Below are 20601 nucleotides of genomic sequence, written 5' to 3'. Positions count from 1 at the left end.
GGTTTTGGGGGTGGGTGGCATCTTGGAGGAGGAAATAGCTAGGGAGGTGGAGAAGTTAAGGGAGGGTGTAGGCAGCTGAAGGCATGGCCTCCAATGGTGGAACGATTAAAATCAAGAGGCCAGAATTGGAGGAGAGCAGAGATCTTGGAGATTTTTTAGGGCTGGAGGAGGTTACAGAGATAGGGACGGGCAAGGCCATGGAGGGATTGTGCTGTGATATCTAATCTCATCCAGGTCTGTAGGGCACTGTAGCTTCGATCAGACGGAAGGGGGATAATTAATCATAGCTTACGCTATCCTATGACTCCTGTTGGTAAGTGCGCGTGTGGATTTAGGATAAAGGCAGGATCAAACTGGGCTGTGATGTCTTCATTGATTAACTTGTCCACTGACACTCACTGTCCAGATCATTTGAGGAATGGTACTTTCGGCAAGGTACCAGAGGGCTTGAGCTACCTGTGGGATGTACTCCAGTACTTCACAGGTGCCACTTTTGTTTGACTCATGCTTACCTGGAACTTGCTGCCAACGAGGGTAGTAGAAGCAGAGACAATCAATGATTTCAAAATGAAATTGGATGGGCACTTGAGGGAAATAGACTCTCAGGGCTACGGGGATAGAGCAGGAGTATGGGACTGACTGGATTTCTGTACAGAGAGCCAGCATGGACTCGATGGGCTGAATGACCTCCTGTGCCATTACGACTCCATTAATTAATTGAATTTAAATTCCCCCCCAGCTGTCGTGGTCTGCAGAACATTAGTCCGGGCCTCTAGATTACTAAACATTACCACTATGCAACTGGCCCCATTTTTTTTTTAATTGCCCCCCTTCTCCAACTATCTCCACTTTCCTAATATTTTCCACACCTGTAAGGCGCAAGAATCTCTTGGGTTAATACAAAGGTAAAGCAAAACATGTATACGTATATAGATATTCCTGAGATTACTCGCTAACAGTATTCTAACAGATACATTTTCTAATTAAGGGTTTATCCTTCTCAGCAACTAGTGAATATGCTGGTGGATCCTCCAAACAACTCAACATCTGGTTTCAATAACTGAATAAATATTTAGCTAAAATGAACATGCAATGGTTTCACTTCCATGAGTAGACTGTAAATAATCCTTCTGTTCTGATCTGCAGCAATACCCCCAATTATCATGAATGCTTTGGAAAAGCGAGCTTTTTTAAAGGTAAGGTTTTCGAATGTGTGTAAGTGGCAAGTGAAAGTTTTTTTTAAGCACAGGACTGAATTTGTGGAATGCACTGTGATAGCAACAAGACAAAAATAAATCTTCCTCAGCAACCAAATCAGTCGAGTGAACTCCTGATACAGACTGTTATACAGGTTACTGTTTGACACTACAGTTCATCATATTTTTTTTTGTTAAAGTCCAGCCCCCGAAAACATGGTTAAAATTCTGTCAGTCTAAGAATTTGTTGTAGCAATAAAAATAGTGCAGAGCTTCACTTCACCTGTAGTAGATATTATCCCCTTTTATGATTGTGTGATGTGAGCATGCGTGAAGGTCTCAGGATATCTCTCATCTGCCTTTTCATGTGTTGCTGCCAAATTGAGAGTTTTTGTCAGGCCATATCTGGAACTTCTGGCTTTGGGAATGTCTGCTACTTTGCTGCCGGACAGAATACATTCTTCCTGTAGCAGACACTTCACCTGCAAAGCTTTCCTTACAGTTTCATCAGGCTGGATGTGATCCTGTGCTACCAGGAAGACTGTTCCAAAGGATTTCACCCTCTGATGTTTTATTCCCTATTCCTTGTTAAGGGTTGGAGTGGGGAGGGGAGTGGTGAGGAAGAGGGCAGTGGAAATGAGAATCTGGTCTCTGTTTAGCACTTTACCCAAGACAACAAGGCTCTGTATACTACATAGGATAACATAGAATTTGCAGCTCAGTTGGACCATGGTGCTATTAATGCTCCACATGAGCCTCCTCCCACCCTACTTCATGTAACCCTATCAGAATGTCCTTCTATTCCTTTCTCCCATACTTAGCTAGTTTTTCCTTAAATGCACCTATCCTATTCATCTCAACTATTCCACTTTGGGTAAAGAAGTATCACCTGAGTTCCTGATTGGATTTATTGGTGACTATCTTATAATTATGGTACTTAGTTTTGGATTCCCCCACAAGCAGAAACATCTTTCCTACACATCCCCTGTTGACCTCCTTCATAATTTTAAAGACCTCTCAGCCTTCCCTTTTCTAGAGAAAACAGCCGCTTCCTCTGCAGTCTTTCCTGTTAGTTATAGCCTTTAATCTTTGGTATTGTTCTTGTCATTCTTTTACACCTTCTCCAGTGCCTGTATATTCTTTTTGTAATATGGAGACCAGAACTGTACAAAATACTCCAAGTGTGGTCTGTCTAAAGTTCTATGTAAATTTAACAATGCCTCTCTGCTTCTCAGTTCTATTTCTGTAGAAATGAACCCTAGTTCTGTTTGAGAGCAGTACTCCTTGACTACAGAGCTTGGGGATTTAAATGAGGAGATACAGTTACGTTTTTACACTAGATGTTCTCCAGTGCAGTTTCCCCTACAAACCTATTTATGCTTTTTCCTGCTGATATCTAGGTAACTGTAGGGAGAACCGGGGATCAATAGAGAACCCTTTCCACTATGCTCCGGCTCACTGGAATGTATTGCATGTCATCGTTTTATATGCTCTCAGACTCAGATACAGGTTAGAAACCAGCAGACAAAGTCATTTGACAGTAAACATGTTTGAACTGAATACTGTTCAGTTGCAGTATATTGACAATAATTATCATATTAATTCTCCTCAAAATGCGCAAACAACAAATGTGTATTTCTGCACTACCTCTCGATTTAAAATTAATCCTTGAAGCACAGTCCTTCATGTCTTACGTGGTAAATCACTGACTTAACTTAGTTGCTCTGTTGATGTCAGACTGACCGGCTCAGCCAGATCAAAGCCGAACACTCGTAAGCTCCAGTTTACAGAACTGTCCATCGCAGGAATTATAGTTTATACCCCTCTCACAGACCCAACACATATCTTCATCTCAGACACAGTTACTAAGCAGAACCACTGTCCTTGCATATTAATGATGTAAGATGTTATGGATTTGAATGAGAGGGACTTGATTCATTGTTCTGTGTTAAATCTTTTGAATGAATTCCTAGATTGCTACCCAACCAGGTATAATATGAGCGATCAAACCATACCAAAGACATGCTGGACTATGCTTGTCTCTGCCTTATCCTGAGGTGCAAATATTAACTGTACCTAGCAATTGAGAAGCCAATAAATAATCTAACAAAGACAAAAATAATAGACTGTAGTCATCGTGATCTTGAGTCTACCACTAAGTTATACGATGGTATGTTGAAATTGGCACTGGCTTTAAAACATCCACTGAAGTGGATCTTATTTGCTTGACTTTGCAATGCACAAATCAGTCGAAACTTGTCTGTTTTAGACATTGAGTTTTTATTCATTTTGGAGCTTGTGGAACTGTCAAATTCTGTCTAATCATAACATAATATTGAGCTGAATTGCGCTCAATAAAGTGATGTACTTTGGGAAGGGTGGGGGATAAAGATTTCCTCTTGGCTATCTGCTACAAATATTTTAGAATCATAGAAGTTTACAGCACGGAAGGAGGCCATTTGGCCCACTGTGTCCATGCCTGCTGGCAAGTAGCCATCCAGCCTAATCCCACTTTCCAGTTCTTGGTCCGTAGCCTTGTAGGTTACGGCACTTCAAGTGCATATCTAAGTACTTTTGAAATGTTCTGAGGGTTTCTGTCTCCACCACCCTTTCCAGCAGTGAGTGCTAGATCCCCATCACCCTCTGGGTGAAAAGTTTCCCCTCTAATCCCCACTATTCCTACTACCTGTTAACCTAAATTTATGCCTCCTGGTTATGGACCCCTCAACCAACGGGAATAGGGCCTTCCAAACCACTCTCTCTAGACCCCACATAATTTTATACACTTCAATTAGGTCTCCTTCAGCTTCTTCTGTTCCAAAGAAAACAACCCTAGCCTATCTAATCACAAGGACACAAGAAATAGGAGCAGGAGTAAACCATATGGCCCATTGAGCCTGCTGTGCCATTCAGAACTATCGTGGCTGATTTTAGGATCTTTCCTCACAACTAAAATTCTCTAGTCCAGGCAACATCCTCATAAATCTCCTCTGTACCATCTCTAGTGCAATCACATCTTTCCTATGGTGTGGTGACCAGAACTGCACGCAGTCCTCCAGCTGTGGTCTAACTAGTGATTTATACAGTTCCAGCATAACCTCTAGCTTTTGTATTCTATGCTTCGGCTAATATAGGCAAGTATTCCATATGCCTTCTTGACCACCTTATCTACCTGTCCAGCAACCCTAGGGGATCTGTGGGCACGCACTCCAAGGTTTCTCTGTTCCCCTGCACTTCTCAGTTTCCTACCATTTATTGTGTATTCCCTTGCCTTGTTAGCCTTCCCCAAATGCATTATCTCTCTTCTCTGGATTGAGCTCCATCTGCCACTGTTCTGCCCACCTGTCTGGTCCATTGATAGTTTCCTGCAGTCTACAGCTTTCTTCTTCTTTATCAACCACAGGGCCAATTTTTGTATCATCTGCAAACTTCTTAATCATATCGCCTACATTCAAGTTCAAATCATTGATATATACCACAAAATGTAAGGGATCTAGTACTAGGTCCTGCAGAACCCTACGGGAAAAAGCCTTCCAGTCACTGCCTCCATCGACCATTACCCTTTGCTTCCTGCCTCTGAGCCTGTTTTGGATCCAACGTCATTTTGCCTTGGATCCCATGGGCTTTTTTACTTTCATGACCAGTCTGTAATGTGGTAACTAAACAAAAGCCTTGCTAAATTCCATATACTCTACATCAAATGCAGTACCCTCGTTGACCTTCCTTGTTCTCTCCTCAAAAGAATTCAATCATGTTAGTCGGACATGACTTTTCCTTAACAAATCTGTGCTGACTGTCCTTGATTAATCTGTGTCTCTCTAAATTAAGATTTATCCTTTCCCTCTGAAGATTTTCCAATAATTTTCCCACCATCAAGGTTAGGCTGACTGACCTTTCTCCCTTTTAAACAATGGTACAATGTTGGCTGTCCTCCAGTCCTCTAGCACCACACTTGCAGCCAGAGGGGATTGGAAAATGATGGTCAGAGCCTCTACTATTTCATGTCTTGCTTCCTTTGATAGACTAGGATACATTTTGTCTGGGCCGAGGGATTTATCCCCTCTCAAAGATGTTTAAACCCCTGAATACTTTCCCTCTTGCTATGTTAATTTCATCAAATATTTCACACTCCTCCCTGATATCAATGTCTGTATTGTTCCTCTCTTTTGTGAAAACAGATGCAAAATATTCATTAAGAATCATGCCAACCCCCACCGCCTCCAGCGACAGGGTACCCTAATAGGCCGTACTCTTGCTTTAGTTATCCTTTTGCTCTTTATCTGTTTATAAAAAATCTTTGGGTTTTCCTTGATTTTACTTGCCAATATTTTTTCATGCCCTCTCTTTGCATTCCTAATTTCCTTTTTAATTTCACCCCTACATTTTTTTATACTCCTCTAGGTTTTCTACAGTATTGAGCCCTCAGTATCTGTCATAAGATTCCTTTTTTTCCCCCTTATCCTCTCCTTTTAACCTTGACATCCAGAGGACTTTGGATTTGTTAGTTCCGCTGTTTTCCCTTTAAGGGAACATACTTGCTCTGAACCCTCACTATTTCTTCCTTGAATGCCTCCCACTGATCAGGCACCCCGTCAAAGTCTGTTACAACTCTCTTGTGCTTATGGTACACGTGTTAGTGGTACCTCATACTGTTAGATATTTGGTGTGCTCCCATTTTTATCTCTATTACAATTCCTGAATTAGAGAAGGTTCAATTTAATTCTAATGACTAAATGTGATTTCTCTTGCCTCTTTTTTTGTTGTTCCAGCGCTTCCCATTGCTCAATGCTCCTATTCAGGTTGGCCTGGTTGGCCTCTGGTGAGTCGCATTCCCAATGAGTCATTTTAATTTTGGATTTTTAAAAATCCTTTTGGTATTTTCTAATCTTAATATTTCATGTATAAACTGTTCGCTATAGCAGCGGAGGGGGGATGGGGAGAAAACAGGACGGTGGGTTGAGCTTTGGCTGGCTCTAGCAAAAAGCCAGCACAGATGCAAAGGGTCAAAAGGGCTTCTTCTGTAACTTTCTGGGCTTCTAATAATAAATAGTTGTTGGAGCAAACATAAAGAAGATCTTTGAGTTATCCATATGTACCTCAGTAAAAATGCTGCGAGAATTTTTATTTCCTCACTTGCAATGGGGAACATGTTTGTGAAATACTCAGCAGGTCTGGCAGCATCTGTGGAGAGAGAAGCAGAGTTAACGTTTCAAGTTGAGGTTCATGAAAAAAACATGTTTGTGCTTGGGGCCAGGCTGCTCAGTTTTCTGTCCATTCACACCCTCTCTGTACTAATGCTTTGTCTTATCCACATGTACCTCAGTAAAAATGCTGCAAGAATTTATATTTCCTCACTTGCAATGGGGAACATAATTGTGAAATATGTGCCCTTTGTCCAGTTTTTTTCTGGTTTGCTCTTAATTTACAAAAAAGAGAAATAAATTACACGCTAATAGGTGATAAAATCAACTTCAAGATTTAAAAAAATGACGGTGGCCTTGCAGAAATTCTGCTGTAAAAATGCATGGGGGTTGAAATTGCACTGTGATAATAGAAAGAACATGTATAACATTCCCCTGTCTGCTATGTTAATGAATGCACGATGACATTTGTCAAAATATTGGACGGAGACTTTTAGTACGAACATGTTAACATATTTATTATCAATATTGCACAGTGTAACTTCAATCTCACTGTTTCCAATACACAGTCCTCTTATGAGCTAATTCACTGCAGGCAAAGCCTAATAAAATATCTTCCATTCAGAATTAGCACCATAACTGCCACCTGGATGTTAATCTTTCATATTAGCATTTTATTGAATCCATTATGGAAGGTAATTTTCTTTTGAATTTTCACTGTACCATGATTTCCATGCAATTGCTTATAAACATGAATATTTTACTATGGAAATATAATTTTTTATTATATACCAGTGTTGAGCTGGCAAAGTCCTGCCTCTGAGTAGTAAGTAGAAGGCAGTAATCCAAAAATTATACCTTCAGACTTACAGGAGTGATTGGAGCATTCATTAACATAGCAGACGGGAATTTTATATATGTTCGTTCTATTATCGTAGTGCGATTTCAACCCCCATTCATTTTTACAGCAGAATTTCTGCAAGGCCATCGTCTTTTTTTAAACTTGAAGTTGATTTTATCACCTATTAACACGTAATTTTTTTCTTTTTTTTGTAAATTAAGTGCAACCAGAAAAAAACTGGACAAAGGGCACATATTTCACAATTATGTAAAAGCAAAATACTGTGGATGCTGGAAACCTGAAACACAAACAAGAATTGTTGGAAATACTCAGCAGGTCTGGCAGCATCTGTGGACAGAGAAACAGAGTTAATGTTTCAGGTCAGTGACCATCAGAAGTGGCAGATATTAGAAGTGTAAAAGGTTTTAAGCAAGTAAAGCGGGGGTGGGGCAAGAGATAAGGGATAGGGGCAGCACAGTGACGCAGTGGTTAGCACTGCAGCCTCACAGCTCCAGTGACCAGGGTTCGGTTCTGGTACTGCCAGTGCAGAGTTTGCAAGTTCTCTCTGTGACCGCGTGGGTTTCCTCTAGGTGCTCCAGTTTCCTCCCACATGCCAAAGACTTGCGTGTTGATAGGTAAATTGTAAATATTGCCCCTCGTGTTGGTAGGTGGTAGGAGAATTGAGGGAAGGTGGGGATGTGAGAGAGAAAATGGGATTAGTGTAGGATTGGTATAAGTGGGTGGTTGATGGTCGGCGCGGACTAGGTGGGCCGAAGGGCCTGTTTCAGTGCTGTATCTCTCTATGACTATAACAAAAGAGGTGTTGATAGGACAAGGTCACAGAGAATAACTGACCAGAAGGTCATGGAGCAAAGGCAAACGGTATGTTAATGGTGTGCTGAAAGACAAAGCATTAGTACAGAGAGGGTGTTGATGGACAGAAAACTGAGCAGCCTGGCCCCAAGCACAAACATGTTTTCTTCATGAATCTTAACCTGAAACGTTAACTCTGCTTCTCTCTCCACAGATGCTGCCAGACCTGCTGAGTATTTCCAGCATTTCTTCTGTGTATTTCACAATCATGTTCCCCATTGCAAGTGAGGAAATAAAAATTCTTGCAGCATTTTTACTGAGGGACATTTGGATAACTCAAAGATCTTCTTTATGCTTGCTTCAACAACTATTTATTATTAGAAGAAATTTGTGCTTGGAGCCAGCTGATGCTGAATCGTTGAACCATTTTAATTGAGTTGCTAGTGAATGGCAGTCAGTATTTGTGTTATTTTTATGTAATGCTGTCATCATTAGAACCACATTAAATACTCAATAAACTGCATGACTAACACGTTAACAGTCAAGAAGCGGCATTAGTAGCACATCAAACACTTGAAAGCTGCATGATGTCAAAGAGGATGAATTAAAGGCAATGTTATATTGTTGTACAAAGCCAGTAGCATCCCTCCAAAAGGAAATTATATAGATGGTCGTAAAAATAGCCTCCACGTGTATACCATTTCTATAAAATTCTATTATTGCAGTTTGGAGCAAATCATACTTTTACAGCACAAAAGGAGCCCATTTGACCCATCTTGGCTGTGCCAGCTCCTTGAAAGAGCTGTCCACTTCGTTCCATCCTCTTGTCCTTTTCCCGTGCAAATGTTTCTTTATCCAGTATTCCCTTTTAAACATTGTTCGCATTCTGCTTCCATCCCTGTTTATGGTAAAGCATTTCATGTCCGAACAGTCCTCTTTACTTTACTATTTCCCCTTCCAAGGCCATCAAGATAGATTATGTTTGGAGCAAGTAATATGTTATTAGTAATGACCTACATTTTGACTGTCTCCATGATTTTTATACAAAACTGCAGTAGTTATGCAGGAAATAGTACATTATTAATGAGCATAAAAATTCCTTGATTCCTGTGAATATTGCACCAAATTCTACTCTAGGTAACCAAAAGATGTACTTAATTTTCTAACTATATTTTTGGAGTGAATTTAACAATTAAGAGTGAAGTGACTTCAAGTAAGTTCTGGAGACTCGAGCTCAAATATGGAAGGTTGCCTAAACTAGGCCTGTGGTCCACTAGCCCTGGCAATTTGACCATGAGACCCAGGCAACGCCAACCTTTTTGTTTGTTTATTCCTTACTCAGCAGTTTGTCTTGCATGGATTCTAGAGTCTATTATAAAGGATGTGATAGCAGAACGCCTGGAAAGCATAAACAGGATTGGGCAAAGTCAGCAAGGGTTTCCGAAAGGGAAATCGTGCTTAACAAATCTACTGGAGTTTTTTGAGGATGTAACTAGTAGAATAGATAAGGGAGAACCAGTGGATGTGGTGTATTTGGATTTTCAGAAGGTTTTTGATAAGGTCCCACATAAGAGGTTAGTGTGCAAAATTAAAGCACATGGAATTGGGGGTAATATACTGGCATGAATTGAGAATTGGTTGATAGACAGGAAACCGAGAGTAGGAATAAACGGGTCTTTTTCCGGGTGGCAGGCAATGACTAGTGGGGTACCGCAGGGATCAGTGCTTGGGCCCCAACTATTCACAATATATATTAATGACTTGGGTGAGGTAACTAAATGTGACATTTCCAAGTTTGCAGATTACACAAAGCTGGGGTTGGGGGGCGGGGATGTGAGCTGTGAGGAGGATGCAAAGAGGCTCCAGTGTGATTTGGACAAGTTGGGTGAGTGGGCAAATGCATGGCAGATGCAGTATAATGTGGATAAATGTGAGGTTATCCACTTTGGTTGTAAAAACAGAAAGGCAGATTATTATCTGAATGGTGATAGATTGGGAAAGGGGGAGTTGCAATGAGGCCTGGGTGTCCTTGTACACCAGTCACTGAAAACAAGCATTCAGGTGCAGCAAGCAGTTAGGAAGGCGAATGTAATGTTGGCTTTCATTGCAAGAGGATTTGAGTACAGGAGCAAGGATGTCTTACTGCAGTTATACAGGGCCTTGGTGAGACTACATCTGGAGTATTGTGTCGAGATTTGGTCTCCTTATCTGAGGAAGGATGTCCTTGCCATGGAGGGAGTGCAAAGAAGATTTACTAGGCTGATTTCTGGGATGGCAGGATTGATGTATGAGGAGAGATTGGGTCGACTAGGTCTATATTCACTAGAGTTTAGAAGAATGAGAGGGGATCTCATCGAAACCTATAAAATTCTAACAGGACTAGACAGCCTAGATGCAGGGAGAATGTTCCTGATGGCTGGGGAGTCCAGAACCAGGGGCCACAGTCTCAGGGTACGGGGTATGCCATTTAGAACCGAGATGAGGAGAAATGTTTTCACTCTGAGGGTGGTGAACCTGTGGAATTCTCTACCGCAGAGGCAGTGGAGGCCAAGTCATTAACTATATTCAAGAAGGAGATAGATATATTTCTTAATGCTAAAGGGATCAAGGGATATGGGGAGAAAGTGGGAACAGGGTACTGAAGTAGACGATCAGCCATGATCTTTTTTGATTGGCGGAGCAGGTCCAAAGGGCCAAATGGCCTACTCCTGCTCCTATTTTCTATGTTTCTATGATTCTTTGGAAGTTTGTCGGTGCTGTTTTCTCACTGGTAGATAAATCCTAAATGAAAACACCAAGATCTTTTTGTATAATCCACTTGAGATCAATGCAGATTAACACAGCATGGATTTAACTTTGTATGTGGCCTTTAAGGCCCTACAATAGCATACAATAAGCCCCTAAAGATAAAGAGGTAGATGACCCTAGGTTGTGGCTACTCCCAGGAATAAATGATGATTACACTTGGCTGTTGCAATTGTAAGAGAAGTAAATCCTTCTCGGCTCCATCCAGCGTCCTCTGATCATGACAGAGACAAAAAATTAACTGCTTTCTTAATAGTCTTGCTCTGCTTAGTCTAAGCAACCTACATTAATATGTAGAAACATTGAGCTGAGATTGCTGAGTTTTAGGATAAACCTGACAATGATCTGTATTTAAATATCATGTCTATCTTTGTTGCTGCTTGCAAATATTCACCTTGTATGAAATTCAGAAATATCTGATGTATTCTTCCTGAGCACTGCGTACATTGCCAGTATAAGTATCCCATTTAAGGATGTGTACACTACATGGCGGCACAGTAGCGCAGTGGTTAGCACCGCAGCCTCACAGCTCCAGCGACCCGGGTTCAATTCTGGGTACTGCCTGTGTGGAGTTTGCAAGTTCTCCTTGTGTCTGCGTGGGTTTTCTCCGGGTGCTCCGGTTTCCTCCCACAGCCAAAAGACTTGCAGGTTGGTAGGTAAATTGGCCATTATAAATTGCCCCTAGTATAGGTAGGTGGTAGGGAAAATATAGCGACAGGTGGGGATGTGGTAGGAATATGGGATTAGTGTAGGATTAGTATAAATGGGTGGTTGATGGTCGGCACTGACTCGGTGGGCCGAAGGGCCTGTTTCAGTGCTGTATCTCTAAACTAAACGAAACATCCATCCGAAAATAATCTCTCCCCGTATCTAGTCAGGCTGCCTAATTCTGGCCTCTTGTACATCCCTGATTTTCATCTCTTCTCTATTGGCAGCCATGCCTTCAGCTGCCTAAGCCCAAATCTCTGGAACTCCCTTCCTAAACATCTCTGTCTCTTTCTTCAAGATGCTCCTTAAAAATCTATCTCTTTGATCAAGCTTTTGGTCCCTTTCCTATTGTCTCGTTATGTGGCTCAATGCCAAATTGTTTTGATACTGCTCCTGTGAATCACCTTGGAATGTTTTACTATGTGAAAGGCACTATATAAATGTGAGCTGTTTTGGTAGAGATACTGTAGAGGCAATTTACATCTCCACCTGGAGGAAGCTGGTGCGTTTTTAGTTTTTTTAGTTTTAGAGATACAGCACTGAAACAGGCCCTTCGGCCCACCGAGTCTGTACCGACCATCAACCACCCATTTATACTAATCCTACACTAATTCCATGTTCCTACCACATCCCCACCTGTCCCTATATTTCCCTACCACCTACCTATACTAGGGGCAATTTATAATGGCCAATTTACCTATCAACCTGCAAGTCTTTGGCTTGTGGGAGGAAACCGGAGCACCCGGAGAAAACCCACGCAGACACAGGGAGAACTTGCAAACTCCACACAGGCAGTACCCAGAATTGAACCCAGGTCGCTGGAGCTGTGAGGCTGCCGTGCTAACCACTGCTAGTTACTTTAGCCTACCCCTCATCAAACACTGACTCAGTGGAGACTTAGAAGCAGGCTGCATGTCAATCAGTTCACACCTGTAGGTTCAAAATAACATTGTTCACCAGCTTTCATTTCTCTTTCTCCTCAGCTTGGTTTTTGCCACTCCACTATGCTGTGCACTTTTCCCGCAAAAAAGGTATGTAAACCTTCCATTTTATCTAGTTATTGTTCAGGATCCTTTTTTAAGCAACCTATGACTAATTTATTAAAGAGGTACAAAGTCTAATTACTATGTTGTTGTAGTCATTTTAGGATTTTGAAAGGAATTTTGACAGGGTTGATAAATACATTTCCAGCTGCTGAGGGAGTCAAAATCAAAGGGGCATAATCTTAAAATCAGAGCCAGGCCATTCAGAAGAGAATTTAGGAAAAACATCTTCACGCAAATGGTGGTAGAAGTGTGGAAAACTCTCCCTCAAAAAGTAGGAGATGCTACTGCGTTTAGCAATTTTAAATCTGAGATCAGTGGATTTTCGCTAGGCCAGGATATTGAAGGATATGGAGCCATGGCGGGTAAATGGAATTGGGATACCAATCAGTCATGAGCTCATGGAATGGCCTTCTGTACCTATATTGATATTTGTGGAACAAAAACAAGAAATGCTGGATTCACTCAGCAGGTCTGGCAGCATCTGTGGAAAGATATTTGTGGAAGTTTGTCAATATTGGACACATCATTTTCAGTTTTCATCATCTTTGTTGTTCAATGTTCCTGCTCATTGGAGCACCAATGAACTGTGATACAACATGTCCTCAGTCCACCGCTTAGCCAGGCTGAGTGAACAGTGCAGTGCAGCCATTTCTCTGAGGGATAAATGTTGAGTGGCCTGCAGGGCCAGCAATGTCTGTGGGGAGTGTTGTCATAGGCAATTTCCATTTTACATGTCACGTAACAGTAAGCAGAAAATCAGAAAGCAAAATACTGCAGATGCTGGAATTCTGAAGTATGGCAAAATACTGGAAATATACAGCAAGCCAGTTAAGAGGAAGGTAAGGTTAACGTTTTGGGTCGATGAACCAGTTCTGATGAAAGGTCATGATCAAACCAGAATTTGATTATTGTAAATGGATTAGTGAATCCTCCCACAGTCAGTCAGCATGGCCACTTGGTCATTCTGTGCTAACCTGTTCCCTCTAGTAGTCCATGTTATGTGGCTGAGCAGCACACGACCATCAAGGCCTTGAGGTAAGAGATACCAGCAGCATATTCCAGAAGAGGTAATTCTCGTGTGATTTGATGCATTTTGGCAGAAGGGATAGGAAGAGGCAACACATACTAAGTGACACTGTTCTAATGGGTCTACAGAGACAGAGGGACCTGCGGATTCATGTGTATAGATCTTTGAAGGTGGAAGTACATACTGAGAGAATATTTAGGAAAGGGTATGGGATCTTGGGCTTCATAAATAGAAGTGTTGAGTACAAAAGCAGGGAGGTTATGCTGAACCTTTATACAGTTCTGGTTGGGCCACAGCTGGAGCATTGCGTCCATTTCTGGTCGTTGCACTTTGGGAGGGATGTGGTGTCCTTGGCTGGGTGCAGGGGAGATCTGTCAGAGTGGTTCCAGGGATGGGGGAATTTTGACTGTGGGGTTTTGCTGGGGGAGCTGGGGTTCTCCTAGGGTGGGGGGGCTTGGATGGATTTTATGGACGGGGTGGGGGGGGGGCACGGATTTAGGGTTTTGGGCAATAGGTGACCTGGAACTAGCTGCCTACGAGGGTAGTGGAAGCGGAGACAGTGATTTCAAAAGGGAACTGGATGGGCTTTTGAGGGAAATAAACTTGCAGGGCCACGGCGCTAGAGTGGGGGAATGGGACTGATTGGATTGCTCGCATGGGCCCGATGGGCCGATTGGCTTCCTTCTCTGCCGCTGTGACTCTATCCTGGAATCTCACCAGCAATCCATTCAGAAACATTTGCTGCTGAACTGGAACTTGCTTGCTGGCATCTTTTCTACCGCTCCTCAACTACTCAGTTATTGCTAAATCTCAAAGGCCTGGTCCAATTTCTCCCCCTCCCAGCTGGTATCTTTTCTGGCTTTCCATTGGGGAAGAGGAGGAAAATGAGAGGATGAATCAATCCTGTTACCTCTGTGAATCTTATAGTGCCAGTTACACATGGTATTGGCTGAAGCTCAAGAGCAAGTTGCTTGGGCATCCAATTGGTTAGCAAGTTGATGGATCTAAAGATAAAAAGGGGGAAAGGAAAGTTTATTGCAGTCAACTTGTATTTGTGTTTTTTCTTTCATTTCACAGCTCCATGAAGGTGTCCCGCCTGGAACCAGAACTTCAGGCTCAGATTCAGGCGAGCAATCCTGATGTTGATGTAGTTTACTTCAACAAGGGCTTGTAAGCAATCTTAACAAAAACAACGTGGCCAAGACAGTCAACAATCCAACTCAATAGCAGCAGTAACCTTCTCTGAAATCGTCTATCACTGTCCTGGAGTCTGCCCATCGCAATTATTTTTCACAGAAACTGCTTTTTATCCTGTAAGCCACCCCAGGTGGGTGTTGGGCAATATTCTTGTATATGCTGAGGAGGTAATTATGCTGAAACAAAAAAAATGATTTGGGCCATTGACTGCAATCAATTCCACCCTTTTGTAATCGATTTAGTAGTACTTGTATAGGTGTGTGTTACTAGGGCAAGTTATTGGTCCATGGTCAAGTGGAATTTAAAGTTTAGATTGGCTGCCCAGGGGCCAAGAATTCTTTTTTGGGTGCTGGAGGTTTCAAAATTGAATTGCTAAGATTTTAAAACTCCAATTATATAGCATGGGAAAAAGTTAATTCCAAGCCATGCAGTAATGGCCATGGTGAACACACATCTCTCAACCTTTACAGCCTCTCAGGGAATCCATGATTCTTCTAGTCCAATCCATGCTCATAGGATTTAAGTTTAGAAACTTGTGATTTCCATGCGCCACCCAAGATTGTCCATAGAAGGCCCAGGGAAATATTCACTACTGTTAATTTTCTTGCACTCCATTGCTTTTGTTTGCTCTGTATACCAACAATAGTTTGTGGTTGCTACTTTTATCATTTAAAGTATTACTCCTTTTTAAGAGAGTGCTTTTTCCTGCTATTTCTGAATTTGAAACTTCTTTTCATGGGAATTTTCTGCCATAATAGTGAACAAGGTTCAAATGAACGCTGTGTCTCTCTGCTTCTGCTTTTAATTAGCTTCATAATCTATTCAACAGAAGTCCTTCTGGATCCTTCTCTGCCACCTTATTCTATTATGGATTGTGAATTCCCATCCAATAATACCTACTCCGTTTTAAATGCCATTTGACTGGGAATATAACTTTCCATGTGCTTCAACTGCTTTTCATGGTCCTTCAAATTGGAAGGGTTATCATATTGTAATGTTCTAATTTATTTCAATAGAGATTTTACAGATGACACAGTGAGGTATTCAGAGTACAGTGTTTAGAAGTGGAAACAAGTCTCCTTCACACCAGCTCCTTGTCTTTTATCATATTGCAGTTGTCAGACAGGGTTTTCTCAACCTTCTTGATGTCTCGCATTAAGGACGTCGGACCTTGACGTAAACGTCTCAAATAAAAATAATCTTGTAATTTTACTAAATATTAAGCTGAAATTTTGGCTGGTGTCTAATTTTTGTTTTAGCCCTTAGATTTGTAATTCCTAATTCAAAATGGTAGAAGAGTCCCTCACCTAGCACTGGCATAAATGCTGGCAATACAGGAAAAGTAGATGACCCACAGTCATTCGTGAGCCAGTTGTTGAACGCTGGTAGTCACGATATTCCAGTCATCAGCTTGTGGCATTATAAAATTATTTCTCGAAACCAGCAACAGCACAGTTCACTCTTAAAAGCACGCAGGAGAATGATGAATCTTTCCCTTTTGTGACAATCTAAATGAAAAAACTTTAGAAATGCTCTTTCTAAAAATTGTGCATTTTACTTTCAAATGAAATAGCAAGGGGCACAGCAGTATTTTTTTATTTATGTTATTGATACCCTGTAAGCACTGAACCTCTGAGTATCTTTTATCAGTAAGATGTTTGCAATTGTGAAGCGACTTTGAAAAGTTCTATTTTATGTGAAAGTTATAATTATTACTATATAAATGTGAAATTAAGTGAAAACATATTTATAGTGGTCATTATCATAGCCTCAGAATATCCCAAAGCACTTTACTTTTGAAGTGCAGTTACAGTTATGTAGGCAAACATGAACAGCATGGTTCCACAATCAGCAAAAATAGTCAATGATAAAAATTTCTCAACATGTAACAGAATTTATAATGGGCCTGTCAAGCTGGAGCAGTAGGCAGTGATAGGCTTGGAGCACAAGATAATGTAGAAATCCGTTGATAGTGAGGCCAGTTTTAATTTTGTTTAAAATGATTACACTCCTTTATAAAATTTAGGTTAACAAACCTGAATAGTGGCAGACTATGTTAGTATATTTTCTCCCACTGGAAACAGGAGTAACTGTGCGAAAATCATTCTGCTTGGGGGTAAGGTGGATTTTGTTGCTATTGTTCCTGAAATGGATGCATGTAGGGGGTGTGTGGTAAAACCAAATATCGTATTCAGGCAGGTGATCTGAACATCTCAGCAACAACATAAATTTTGAAATGCTGATATACAACAGCAATCCATGAGCCTCCCCCAGGTTTGAGTGAGAATACATGAGGACTTTGCAAAGCACATCCTAGTTAGGTTACTAGGCCCTGTTGAAGTTTCTGGCTGTACCCAAGTGCAATTGAGGTACCTTGCAGCACATCCATAAATTCTTCATTTGCTAGTTGGACAGGAAAAACATAGAGTAGAAATACTGTGTGATTTAGAATTAGCCATCTGGATAATGAATGTAAGTGACTTGTAGATACTTGCATTATTAGCTGTTCAGTATTCCCATTATTGTCAGTGTGAGGAAGTAGTAAAATTAATAGTAGAAATTAGGAATTCATTTTTTTAAGAGTAGCTAAGTAAAATCAGGTCTATGGTAAGCAGATTTTTACTCGGGTGATGACTCAAGATGCTCGTGGAAGGACTGGTGACCTGAAACTTTTGACTTCATATTAGATTTACATCCCAGTCAGTAAAAGTGACCTCCGCTTTCAGTTGACAACTTTACAGGCTTTGAACAAAATAAGCTGTAATCCATCTGAAAGCGTCAATAGCAATAACCTGAGATGAGAGATGATGCATTTCTCTAAGCGTGAAGATATCCAAAGACATTGCTTATTTATATATATTTTAACCGTAGGTTACCTAAAGTATTTATTTTCCACATTCTGTATAATCTGTTTCCAAAATTTTACTCCTTGAAGTACACTCCGACCTTCTAATAAAAGTCACTTCTGTTTTATGAGCCTTTATTTAAGGCAAAGTTTTAAGAACTAATCAATAAAGTTGCTGTGCACGTTTTTCACTGAAGCATTTGCTGATGCAAGAAACCTCGACCCAGGCCAATAGATTCTGGGTCTGCACACTAAAAAGCAAGGGACCTCCACAGAAGGTGTCTCCACTATGGCAATCTCCAGCCTTCCCCACAGCACATGCCTGGTGCACCTGTGAGACACCTCCCTGTCTGAATGAATGATGTTCAGCCCTGGTTTGGAATTAGAGGCTGCTTCAATGCAACTGCCTTTCTCTGTCCCCAACACTCAGTGAAGAGGACTACTGGTGGGCAGCAGTCATCTCCAACTCCCCAAACCAGCTGAGGCTCAGGGACCAAGAGCAAACAAGTTGCTTAAACCTTAAACCCATATGTTAATGCAAGCATAGCCATGCCAACAAATCCTAATACATTAATGAACTTCTGCTATAAACATCATGTATTGAAATATGTGTGTGATTGCAACCCTGAAAATACAATTGAAAAAAAATAAAGGCATAGAGGATTTAAGGTTACTGCATAATACTAATAAAAGGGATTGTGTTTCAGACTGTTAATAGGTTAACTTGCTTAGCACTCCCAGTGCAGAGCTTGACTTATAATAGTCAAAAAATCACGAGGGCTGCAAATCAAATGTGTAAATCTCAGCACAAAGCTCTTCACCCCTGATTATTTTATAAGCTTAAACTGAATGAAAACAAAAAATTCCTTGGAGAAAGTTGAATTTGCAACTGTGCAGAAATCAGGAGACCATTAGTACTGTCTGCAGTGGAACATTTTTAATGGTTCCATTAACGTTTAGTGTAAAAACGGTTAGAAATAAATGTCAGAGAAAACTGCTGAGTCCTGATGACCATTAAATGTAGCACAGTTGGTGACTGGGGAGTCCTCCACCCTGAGTGTCAGACAGGAGATGTGAACAGACATGAGTATTTTATTGTTCGTGGATTGTGTTTTTCCTGTAGTTTTGTTTGCATTCTTTTTCAACTCGTTGTACAAGTGATGAGCAAAGCAAACCATGTTGTGCTAACTGCTTTACAAATACCACGTTACTATCAGGGAGAGTAACTCAGCAACTCTTGAATCAAGGCATTTATCTTGAATGGGAGAACCCCTAAACTCCCATGAAGTAGGAGCTGGGTTTTGTCATGTTGTATGAGGGAAATCCTTTTTATATACTCTACCGTGAAGTTTTAGTCATGAGCTTGACCCTGCAGGATGTAACCGTGCAATTCAGTGGAATAAGTGCCAACATGGAATTCGTGGCAACATAGACATCGTGGCTGTTAAGGAGAAAAGCTGAGCCAGACACTCTGTGATACTGTAAAAGCTAGTGGCTTCCAGTAATATTATTTTCAAAGCCGGAGTGTGTTCCTTTATACGGTAGATGTGATTTTTGCCGCCTGCTCTTGCTAGTGGCCATTCAAAAACAATACTGTGTACATCGAGTTTACAGAAAGCTCTGCCCAGCAGTGGCAATCCCTCTGTCAAGTTTTAACACACTCTGCCTTTATGGATGAGGTTGATCAGAGACTTTTATGGACTTGAGGTGAATCCACATAATTATACTCTTGGGCACCAGTTTCATCAAGCTTAATCTCCACTCTGCTCATAGTTAGCTACTGATCCCACAGTGCAAAACTGTAAGCATTGGAGTACTGAGGATAGGAAGCAAAGGCACTAAAGGCTTTGATCTTCAAGTCAGTGGTCTATTTTGTTCCACTTTACAGCATGTTTTTAAAAATAAAATAATCCTTGGAATGTGGGGCTTCGCTGCCAAGGCTGGCATTTATTGCCCATCCCTGAGTGAACTTGTTAGGCCACTTCAGAGGAGCAGTTAAGAATTAGTCATGTTGATACTTAATTAGTTGTTTACTCAAAATTACTTAATGAGTATAATACCTGGTGTATTCTGCTCTTCAAGGTGTTTTATTAGAAAAACCTTGAAGGGTTGTGTTGTATAATGAAATCCTCACCCAAAAATATACTTGATGAAGGATGCAGGTTAGTGGAACTTTTAATGTATATTCTGGTTAACTTGTTATACTAAATTGCAACTGATCAAAGAGCAGTGTAACATTCATTAATGTTGAATGTTAGTTTATTATTTTAAGCAGTGTTAGAACTCTTCAAATATGAGCTATCAAAAATATCACTGACTCTCCCACTGATTTTTGCTCCCTTCTCTTTTGGATAGTCCTTGATTTCCACTCAGACTTTCCTTGCCTCAGGAGCTAAGCAGTTTCGGAGAATAGTGAGCAGAAACCTCTTAAGATCCACCAGTCAATATTCCCATATCCTTTAGCTTACTGTGTCACTGCATTGCCATGGTATAAATCTGTGTCTACTCTGCCCGATTTGAGGTTTGTATAAGTATGGTGTTTATATGTTGGGGGTGGCCTGTCATTTATTTAATACAATTTTATGTGGTAGACAATTTTATGTAATTAATATATATTTTAGAGTGTGGAGTCATTTACTGAATATATGGGAAATAAATCCTATTTTAAAATTGATAGTGTTTGTGTCTGTTCCCTCATTCCTTTCCCTCCTCTCTTGAAGGTGGTGACTTGTGCTGGCATACAATTCCATATGCAACAGCAGCCCTTCCAATATTAAGTGGACATTCTTCAGGTGCAAGGGTTTGAGTCATGGGTTGGGCACCCCTGCCCAGAATGCCCAACTGCACGAGAACTGCGCTCAAGGCAATATGCAGTCCTGGAGCCTGTCTAGTACATCAATCCATTGCCTTTATTGGTTGCTAATTGGGAATTTATTGTTTCAGAAGCAAATCATCGGAACCTCATCATGTTGGTTTATGCTC

At 41.0% G+C, this 20601-nt stretch overlaps 1 protein-coding gene across 7 annotated transcripts in view; it reads left to right on the top strand.

Annotated features, from left to right (window-relative positions):
* sfxn3 (sideroflexin 3) overlaps nt 1-20264 on the top strand; it is an 85929-nt gene extending 65665 nt beyond the window's left edge. For 6 of the 7 annotated variants that reach the window (XM_068053029.1, XM_068053032.1, XM_068053034.1 and 3 more), the window contains 4 exons: nt 1147-1196; nt 5966-6015; nt 12488-12535; nt 14655-20264. In XM_068053029.1, coding sequence (XP_067909130.1) covers nt 1147-1196; nt 5966-6015; nt 12488-12535; nt 14655-14751 — 245 coding nt within the window. In that variant the 3' untranslated portion in view covers nt 14752-20264. The remainder of the gene's footprint in view (nt 1-1146; nt 1197-5965; nt 6016-12487; nt 12536-14654) is intronic. The other variant, XR_010977075.1, reaches the window with a different exon arrangement.
* Nucleotides 20265-20601: the final 337 nt, after the last annotated feature.

The sequence above is a fragment of the Heterodontus francisci genome, chromosome 20 (genome assembly GCF_036365525.1).
Source record: "Heterodontus francisci isolate sHetFra1 chromosome 20, sHetFra1.hap1, whole genome shotgun sequence".
Lineage (NCBI taxonomy): Eukaryota > Metazoa > Chordata > Chondrichthyes > Heterodontiformes > Heterodontidae > Heterodontus > Heterodontus francisci.
The sequence above is the reverse complement of the archived record's forward strand: the minus strand, read 5'-3'. Positions and strand labels throughout refer to the sequence as shown.